Source organism: Denticeps clupeoides, chromosome 5 (genome assembly GCF_900700375.1).
Source record: "Denticeps clupeoides chromosome 5, fDenClu1.1, whole genome shotgun sequence".
Lineage (NCBI taxonomy): Eukaryota > Metazoa > Chordata > Actinopteri > Clupeiformes > Denticipitidae > Denticeps > Denticeps clupeoides.
Genome location: NC_041711.1, coordinates 33964361 through 33974637, shown reverse-complemented (window position 1 = coordinate 33974637; position 10277 = coordinate 33964361). Strand labels below are relative to the sequence as shown.

The following is a 10277-nucleotide window of genomic DNA, read 5'->3' as shown; positions in this document are numbered from 1 at the left end:
CATATACAAATACACACATATAAACACACACAACACACATACACACACACACATACATATAAATACACACATACACACACACACTTCAATCACTTCACTCACAATCACTTCACTCAATCACTTCAACAACAACAGCATTTATTTCTTATATTGCCCAAATCACATACAGTCTGTCTCAATGGGCTTCACTCACTTATATACACACACACACACACACACACACACACAGCGCTTATATACCTACTTTTTGTGTGTTCTCGGGAACCCAAACCCCTTCCCGTCCGTTGGTTGGAATTTATTTATGCTGATCGAGGGTTCCATACTTTTTTTTTTTAACAATCAGATTAGAAAGGCGGGATAGTTTAGTGTGTTTCCGCATCTTGTGCTGATTAGAACACCGAGAGCCAGAATTAGATGTTTAAGTCGGAGCTGAACTCCTGCAATATGACGGCGGCCAGCAGGTGTCGCCACGGAGTAAAATACCGACTTCTGTCCTGCTCGTTTGGACAGAGTGGCTTCCACGGAGACAGGACAACGGGCCAATTGTCTTGTCCACAGCAGTGCTGTGTCCATGTGCTCAGTTTTTACAAGTTGTCCTGTTAGCAGTCAACGCAGCGGATTGACCGGTCTGGTTGGCTACACAATCGATTTGGCAAAAAGCTTACTGAGCTGATGCTTTATTTAAATGCACATTAACCGCACATTTTCTGACAGAATTTAACAGACGCCCTTGTTCAGAATGATCTAGTGACAGGGACAGTCCCCCTGGAGACACACAGGGTTAAGTGTCTTGCTTAGGGACACAATGGTAGTAAGTGGGGTTTGAACCTGTGACTTTGTGGTCTTTGGGTTCATAGGCTTCACCCACCAAAATATAATTCTCTTGAAGTTAATGGACAAAACATACTCATCTCATCAGCAAATTTACATTAAAACAAATACAGATTAAATAAAACTCAAGATAAATAAATAGTGGTCTGTGCTTCAGTAGGGAGATTCTGAAGGTTCTGAACTGAGGTTCCAGCAGATGGTGACAGAGTCACAGTATCCAGCAGGAACGCAGAGATCTCTGTGCAGCACCATATAGAACTATCTATAGAGTTCATATTTGAATGTTAATATTTTGAACAGAAACGCTGATCACTGCGTTTGGAACCCAGATGATAAATGTATGTACTGATATGATCAGCCTATATTGATGATTTTGACATTTTAAATTTTGCTTTTTAAATATAGTATGGGTTGTCCATCAGGTTGTCCGTATGTTAGTCATAAAACGCATCAAATTAATTTTTTTGTGTCATGACTTTTGTCTCCATTTATACAAAATTCCGCATTTCTGACCTCAAAAGTTCGCCATCATCAAGTACAGGGACATCCTGGACGAAGACTTTCTCAGGACCTCAGACTGGGCCGAAGGTCTACCTTCCAACAAGACAATGACCCTAAGCACACATCTAAAATACGAAGGAGCGGCTTCACAACAACTCTGTGACTGTTCTTGCACGGCCCGGCCAGAACCCTGACTTAAATCCAATCGAGCGTCTCTGGAGAGACCTAAAAATGTCCGTCCACCAACGTTTACCACCCAAACTGCCAGAAGGAAGAATGGCAGAAGATCCCCAAATCCAAGTATGAAAAACTTACTGCATCTTTCCCAAAAATACTCTATTAAAGGCTGTATTAGATCAAAATGGTGCTTCTACTAAATTCTGAGAAAAGGGTCTGAATACTTAGGACCATGTGATATTTCAGTTTTTCTTTGTTAATAAATCCTACTAGTGTGTAACACACTCACCTATGAACCAGAAGACCCAGGTTCAAATCCCACTTACTACCATTGTGTCCCTGAGCAAGACACTTAACCCTGAGTGTCTCCAGGGGGGGACTGTCCCTGTAACTACTGACTGTAAGTCGCTCTGGATAAGGGCGTCTGGTAAATGCCATAAATGTAAAATGTAAATCTGCAAAAATGTCAACAATTCTGTGTTTTTCTGTCCTTGTGGGGTGCTGTGTGTACAATAATGAGGAAAAATATGAACTTAAATGATTTTGTCAAATGGCTGCCAAATATCAAAGGCTGAAAAATGTGTCTTTTGGTAGCCCCTTTATATGTAGTTTGATGACCATTTCTTTGGTTTGTTTGTCTCTCTGCAGCACGGTGAACACGGCAGGCAGCTTCCAACGCAGCGTGTCGCAATAGCACATTTACAGCATGAAGGAGGCCGGGATGCGTATTTGCATGTTTTGCGGGTTTAACATTTGTGGTATTTCTTGTTAATCGACTGCTTGATAATGTGAGTCACGGCGACCGTTGGTTAAGACACCGAGGCAGCAGTGCTGGTGAACCCACAACCGCAGTCAACTGGGCCATATAGCCTCCGGCCTCTTGTTGGCCGACTGTAATTAATGTGACATGAAATGATTAGCACCAGATATTTAATCCTCTCTTTCTTATTGATATACTCAGAAGTTGTGTGTGCTTTGTTCTCATCATATAAAGTTACATAATTATTCAGCTTAGACATATTGACCCCTTTATTATTCATTTACCATTTTGTGGGTTGATTGATTTTCTATGAACTTTTATCTTAATTTTGCTCCACGCATATACACATACACCTACACACACTCTCGCACACACACAAATACAGACCCACATATTCATATCAAGCATACAGCACATTCTCATTTACACACACGAGAACACCTACACATGGCCGTCCAACAACAGGGATCCACAACGATTCCAACATGCTCAACTCTCACTAACGCACACACTTACATAACAACACCCTAACAAGGCAGTTCACACGCAATCATCCTTACACAGACGCACACACACATAATTAGATCACATACTGGGCGTTCAGGGCAAGTGCTGCTGCCAAAACACACTTCACCGCAGTGTTCACAACAATAGCACAGATGTGAGACAAATAGACAACCTCACTGGCAGAATATGGATTTAAATCATGCTGAGAAAGCAAGTTGTCCCATTCCGTCCACGAGCTCTTCAACTGTTCTTCGTCAGGGACATCAAGGCCTAATTATGAAGACGTTCCATAGACGTTCCCTCTCAGCGCTCTCTTTTCCCTGTTTATGTTACGTGAACCGGAGACGAGCCTCCCAGCGCCATGGAAGCCCTGCGGGCTTTATAAAGGGAGCCCGAGTCACGGAGTTCAGCGTCAGATCCCCTGCTTCTCCTCACTGCTGTCTGCCTCTTTATCCCCAGATTTCGCTTGTTTTATCATTTTACTGGTAATATAATCAATCACTAATATTTCAACATATACAAAGATTTGTGAATTCCTGTTGATTGGCAGAATTTAAGGACCCGAGGGAAACTTGGACCCGATCTTAGAAACTTTTACCCACTTCCAGGAGATTTCACATGTCCATGTGCAAACTTGTTCCAAAATCCGGAATCTTGGAGTTTGCTGCAGACTCATGCCGAGGCAACACGTCCATGGGAAGTTTGTGAGGCCTGTTTGCTTTTCCCCGGATTGACCAAATGCTGTGGTCAGCATTCATCCATTTTGAATTCTGCACCCTGCTTGTTGACGGAATTGGATAAGAAGGCGCTTGGTGGAAAATGTGGCAGCTCACCCGCCACTTACCTTACAATAAGGAGAGGCCTTGTCCAAAAGTGGCCATAATCCTAGCACATTACCCACAGCCCCCTGTTTCTGGTGTGGGGGATTTCTCAGACTTTACAGTCGCTGTCTAAGTGCACTTGACCTGAGTGTCACCAAACGATTGTAAACCTTTACGTTATGGCTGAGCGTGCACATCAATCTTCCCTCGCTCCTCTGGAACGCTGGGCCACAGGGCGCCACAGGGCGCCAGTTTCCTTTTAGAACAACTCTCTGCAAACAAATTAGCAAAATTGCATTTTTTAAAGAGGTTACATTAGGATATTTTTAATACGTATCGATCACTGAAAGGCACATAACTGGATTGTTACTGCATGGCTTGTTAGTTTGACAAATGTTGGCTTGATTGTGCAATTCATCACTGTCAGTGCACGGTGCTTTTTGTTCACTTCTGAGTCAGCGTGTGTTATCGTGTGGTCTTTGACTGTTTGGGTCGTAATGGCTGCTGCTTGAAGGACCTGACAGTGTGATACATCAAATGAAATATAGTCATTTACTCCAGCCCTGCAGCTGGTACACATGCTTGTGTCCAGATTTGCACGTAATTGTGTGAGAAAAGGACGTGTGTGCTCAGTCGTTTTTGTGTTTAGTACGGTATGTGAGTGTGTCCTTGCTCAGGCCGGCCATTTTTGAACGGGCAGAGACAGCTGCCTTTTACTGCCCCAGGGGGCAATAAACGCAGAGGGTGGGTAGTTATGTGGCCCTTTTATTAGGGCAGTAGGCAGAGGAAGGGGCTTTATTGGGGTCACGCTATAACCAAGTACAGCTGGAGACCTGAATGGTCAGGTAATATGGCTGCTGTCTAATGGCCTTCTTCTGTCCTCCATCAGCATTTTCCTTCCCGCTCCTGGTTCAGCACATCTGCTGTCAATCACACACTCTTCGTAAGTGCATCGGCATTTCCTGTAAAAACGGACTTGCCAGCCTGCCTCGCCCTCCCCGACTCATCGTTTCTTCCACCATTTTATGGCGCTCGACTCCAAACCAGGTCTTCCAGGTAGAGCAATCAGCGGTACCTGGACCTTGAAGCATCGTGATCGAGATGGACAGGAGTGGAAAGGAAAAGCTATCAGTGTGATGACAGGCAGAGGAACAGAGCCAGGCCAGAGAACGGCCGAGCGACATGACAAGCTGGACAAGTTATTCTAGTTCAGACAGCTGATGGAAGTGCTAAAATAAGACGAATACCAGCCTGCGTGCATGAAAAAGACACATGTGGTGCAAAGATTTGCTTCTGAAGCAGTGGTGTGGGCATGTGGGCCTTAATCATGCTTCATCAATTAAACTGCATTTTGAGGACATCATTTTTTCTCATTTTGTGCTCTCGGCTCTCCTGGTTAACCATTAACTTGAAATGAAAACTTTGAAACCAAGAAAGATGCTTCCTAACACGGCAGTTTGTTCCTCCTCCTGCAACTCTGCACCTTCTCATTCATGCGCAGAAATGTCCTGGATGTCATGTTAGCTAGCAGGCCTGCTGCTTATCAGTTGTTAACTAATGCAAGAGCACAATATTAATGTGTGGCATGATGGGGTATGAACCGGGCAGAAACAGTGGGACAGTTGTTGCCGGTTCGAATCCCGATCCACCGAGGTGCCACTGAGCCCCGTCCCCACACGCTGCTCCTCGGGTGCCTGTCATGGTGGTTGGAAGCGGAGGACACATTTTGTTGTGTGCACTATATGCTGTGCTGCAGTGTTTCACAGTGACAATCACTTCTCTTCAGTTTCACATCTTCACTAGTTAACATGCTTTATTTTTCAAAATCGTCGACAAGCAAGGTGGTGCAACAGTAGAGTTCACGAGCTTCACTCCTGTCCTTGTCTTCTTAGACGTGGTGAAAGCAGGAGAAATAAAATAAATATAAAACATCCATTGAGCTACACCGAGGACGTGGGACAGGGAGACAACAACTACAAGAACTACTCTGGCATAACTGTAAACTAGGCGCGGCCGGGTCCAGGCGGGCGGAGTCAGCTGTGTTAGTGTGGACAGAAGAAGACGGTTAGAAGAAGTTGGTCCTTTTTCTCCCCTGGTTGTCTCGTCACTCTCTTACGTAGACGCGGGTGCACACAACGTTGTCGGCAGTCATCGTCTGGAAGACAGAAAGACGTGGAGTTTGACGTGAATGTCCACACCTACGTTGGACAGCGGTGTGTGTCTCCGGTGTCCCTGATGGAATCTGTCCCCGGCGACACACACCGCTGTAACAGTGGTGCTGTTTTAGTTCTTTTTACCAGAATCAGCTGGTTGTCGTTGGTGATCTCGCGGGTCCAGGACGTTTTGGGACCTTCTCCCTTCTGCAGCGTCTGCTCACAGCTGATCTTGCTGTCTGTCTCCCAGCACGGAAAGCTCTGGAACGAAAGCCAGAAGCATCTCAGCGTTTTCAGGGCGTGATGTTGGACATTGTGTGAGCGTGTTGGAATGAGGGGAAGAGACGGAGACGCCGCGAGACAGAGACAGTAGCTGGGACGTGTGAATGTGTGCTGTTGCTTGTTGGTGCGTTGTGTTTGTTGTGGAGATGATCGAGCGGCAGCACGCTGGGAAGATGGAGGGATGGGAATGAGGTGAATGGAAGGTGGGACATGGAGGGGAAAACAGATTAAACTCTCTGAACGCTGTGGAACCCAATAAATCAGACAAAAAAAACCGGGCGGATGTGAGAAATGGCAACAAAACGAGAAGACGAAGTCCACGTTTCGCCGTGATGGAAAAGACAGGCAGCGTTACTGAAGGAGTTGAAACTGGAGCCGTGGTGGCATCAGCCGGGAACGCTGGTTAGGATTCTATTGGCAGGAGAAGCTGCTGAGGTTTTAGACCAGCGTGTGTGTGTGTGTGTGTGTGTGTGTGTGTGTGTGCATGTGTTTGTGCGAACGTGTGTGTGTGCGTGCGTGTGTGGGTGTGTGTGTGTGTGCGTGCGTGCGTGTGTGGGTGTGTGTGTGTGCGTGAGTGTAGGTGTGTATGTGTGCGTGCGTGCGTGTGTGTGTGAGTGTGTGCGCGTGTGTGCGTGTGCGTCTGTGTGTGCGTGCGTGTGTGTGTGCGCGCTTGTATGTGTGTGAGTGTGTGCGCGCGTGTGTGTGTGTGTGTGTGCGCGTGTGTGTGTAGATGTGCGTGCGTGTGTGTGTGTAGGTGTGTGCGTGTGTGTGTGTGTGCATGTGTGCGCGCGTGTGTGTGTAGATGTGCGTGCGTGTGTGTGTGTAGGTGTGTGCGTGTGAGTGTGTGTGTAGGTGTGTGCGTGTGTGTAGGTGTGTATGTGTGTTTGTGTGTGTGTGTGTAGGTGTGCGTGCAAGTGTGTGTGTAGGTGTGTGCGTGTGTGTGTGTGTGCGCGTGTGTGTGCGCACGTGTGTGCGTGCGAGTGTGTGTGTAGGTGTGTGCGTGTGTGTGTGTGTGCATGTGTGCGCGCGTGTGTGTGTAGATGTGCGTGCGTGTGTGTGTGTAGGTGTGTGCGTGTGAGTGTGTGTGTAGGTGTGCGTGCGCGTGTGTGTGTGCGTGTGTGTGTGTGCGAACGTTACCGTGCAGGGACGTCCGTCCACGGTGGTCTCGTTAAAGGACTGTCCCACGGTGAAGGTGACGTGGGTGGTCCTGACGGAGGTGGAGGTGCGGATGGACAGGGTCTCCCCTTCCTGCGTGATCTCCACCTGTGGCTTGGATGCCGCCGCCACCGCAATCTTACGCAGCATCACATTCACACCTGGCACACACACACACAAACACACACAGATACGTGTAAATATGCCTCATTACAATTACAAAGGGACTCTGTGGGACTTTGATCCTAGAGGAAGAGACGGCTGAAAACCCAAGAAAAAACTTTTGAACAAACCCCAGGACAGAGTGATATCATGAAACCCGGACATTTCCAGCACAGCTGTGTTCCCCATCGAGCAGCTGCACGGTGAACAACATCACACTGCGACTGACAACTGTGTGTGCAGATGTGACCGTGTGTGTGTGTGTGTGGGTGCTCTGAGTGGCTGAATGTGTGTGTGTGTGTGTGTGGGTGCTCTGGGTGGCTGAATGTGTGTGTGCGTGTGTGTGTGTGTGTGTGTGTGTGTGGGTTTGGGACAGGGGGAAGTTATTGGAGTCGCCCTGGGGGACGTGGTAATCTGTTTCTTTCCGGACGGAGCCTGGACGTGGAAGAGAGGGAGGGAGGGAAGAGGCGGCAAAAAAACAGACAGAAGAGGAAATAAATGATGGAGTGGAGCCTCAGTGTGTGTGTGTGTGTGTGTGTGAGTTGAATTTCACACTTCTGACCCCTTGCACATTCCCACCTGTCACCAAGGGTAAATATATTCATACTAAGACACACACACACACACACACACACACACACACATGCAAATACAAAAATACACAGAGATGGCCTGAAAGAGAAATTGATGCAGCCGTGCAGCCATCACACCGTGCTGCAGCGGAAATCTCCTAAATCTGCAGCAACCAGCAGCACAGCCTGTGGTTATTACATGGAACAACGACACGGAACATCATGAGACGTCAGTTGCTTTCACTTATGATTCAGTGTCTGTGCTCCTCTTAACGAAGTTAGCCGAGGTATTTTATTCCCCTCTCAGATGAAGGGCCCACGTCTGGCCCATAGCCGGTGAAAGATGGCCACACACAGGCAGTCAGGGTCAGTGCCAAAGGTCAAGGTTCAGAGGAAGCATTTGGGTCAGGAGGGGAGCAGAGGGAGGGCCGGGCGGTGACAGGCAGCCTCCAGCTGTGCTCTGGCCCTTTAATGACAGAGCAGCCACGGTCCTCGCTCCGCCAGAGAGACCAGGGACAAGGCCAGAGCGGGCGAGCGACAGAGAGGGAGTCAGGCCCTCCCCACCTCAACGACCTGTCAGTCACATACATTCTTGAAATTCATCTCCTCCCTCTCATTATACGGCCCATAGATGCCCAGACTCAGCCATGCCCTCCTCAACCATGCAGCAGCGCCGCATCCTTCATGGTAAACCGGAACTATGATGGTATTTAAAAAACGCTCTGATACGCTCAGTAATGTAATCATACGACATATGACAATAAAATCACAAAAGCCCAGGACACGGCAACCAGATCCGATTCTCTTTGTCATCCGTTATTCATGTTTTGTACATGGTTTTTGTAAGGACCAGCCAAGTGTCCCCAAAGAGGACGCGGGGAACCCGGTGCGTCCTCTTCAGCAGGTGATTCTCGCCTGACCGGAGGGCAATTCTCATTTCTGCACGCAACACACACACACACACTCATACCCATAAACACACGCACACACACACGCACACACATACACACACACACGGTCAGATGCAGGCTGCAGGCCCCATTGTGTCCTGGCGGGTTGGGGTGCAGAGTTCGCCTCTTATTCAGCTTTTCATGCTGTCTGAATCACAAAGACCCCCCGCTCAAGCGAAGCGAAGACTGTAATGAAGTGTGTGTGTGTGTATGAGTGTGTGTGTGTGTGTACGTGTGTGTATATGTGTGTGTGTGTGTGTGTGTGTTTATGGGTATGAGTGTGTGTGTGTGTGTGTGTGTGTGTGTGTGTGTGTACGTGTGTGTATATGTGTGTATGTGTGTGCGTGTGTTTATGGGTATGAGTGTGTGTGCGTGTGTGTGTGTGTACGTGTGTGTGTATATGTGTGTATGTGTGTGCGTGTGTTTATGGGTGTGTGTGTGTGTGTGTGTGTGTGTGTGTTTATGGGTATGTGTGTGTGTGTGTGTGTTTATGGGTATGTGTGTGTGTGTGTGTGTGTGTGTGTGTGTGTGTGTGTGTGTGTTACTAACTGACTGACCTCGACTCCGTTAATGGACGTTATGAACTCACCGAGCGTCTTTAAAAGCTCCTCGAAGTTTTCCGAACTCTCCATTTTCCAGGTACCGGCGAAGTCCGGGACTTTGCGCTCCATGATGCGGCGGGACTGGCGGGAAATGCGGGTGTTTAAATCGCTTCTTTCTCCCCCCGCGATTCCCGGACGCTCGTCGGTTATTATGGGACGCGGGATGAATGGGACGCGGTGGAATAACGCAGACGAACACGCCCCGCTGTCCAATGAAAACGTCGGCCCCGCCCCCAGCCACGCCCTCTGCCGCACATGCGCGCGCTCCCCGTCATAATAAAGCCGCACCCAACCAACCCCTTACACCCAACTTACACCCAACCTACACAAACTCACAAAAGAAGACGCACTGCGAGGTTCTACACACGACACAAACACAAAGCAGTGCAACACAACAATAACACTAATAATATAATATTATTATAACAGTAATATTCCATACTTTAAAATGCGGGCAGTAAGCCAGATGTGTCTGTGATATGGCAATGCAAGAATGAAAAAGGGAAAATTCGGGACGTTCGGAAAGGACAGGACCCAGTGGAGAAAGGGTGCCAAGTTCGAGCCCCCTCCTGGATGATGACCGTGGCGAAGCGCCATGAAACAGATTCCCAGACCCCTGAAACGGGATCCGGCGGCCGCGTGGCCTGACTCAGCTCCAGAGGGGCCGGGAAAAAAGGGGGCCACGGAGGGGCCCGGAATGAAAAGGGGGTGTTGGGGGGGGGGGGGGGGGGGGGGGTGATGAAGATGGAGATGACTGATGGTAAAAAGCACAAAGGGGATGTTAACCATTGACTGCTGGAGTTA

General features: G+C 48.2%; 1 protein-coding gene across 1 annotated transcript; it reads right to left on the bottom strand.

Moving 5' to 3' along the window:
- Positions 1–5392: 5392 nt before the first annotated feature.
- On the bottom strand, positions 5393–9641 carry crabp2a (cellular retinoic acid binding protein 2, a). The gene is made up of 4 exons (XM_028980779.1): positions 9461–9641; positions 7170–7348; positions 5895–6011; positions 5393–5752 (listed from the first exon to the last, which is right to left on the bottom strand). The coding sequence occupies exons 1-4, from the start codon at positions 9540–9542 to the stop codon at positions 5702–5704; spliced, it is 429 nt and encodes a 142-aa protein (XP_028836612.1). The 5' UTR covers positions 9543–9641; the 3' UTR covers positions 5393–5701.
- Positions 9642–10277: the final 636 nt, after the last annotated feature.

Excerpts from the sequence above, each read along its gene's own strand:
- crabp2a (XM_028980779.1), bottom strand. The coding sequence starts at position 9,542 with ATGGAGCGCAAAGTCCCGGACTTCGCCGGTACCTGGAAAATGGAGAGT. Across the intron at positions 6,012-7,169 it reads TGGACGGACGTCCCTGCACG|AGCTTTCCGTGCTGGGAGAC; the intron begins GTAACGTTCGCA and ends CTTTCGTTCCAG. Across the intron at positions 5,753-5,894 it reads ACGACAACCAGCTGATTCTG|ACGATGACTGCCGACAACGT; the intron begins GTAAAAAGAACT and ends TCTGTCTTCCAG.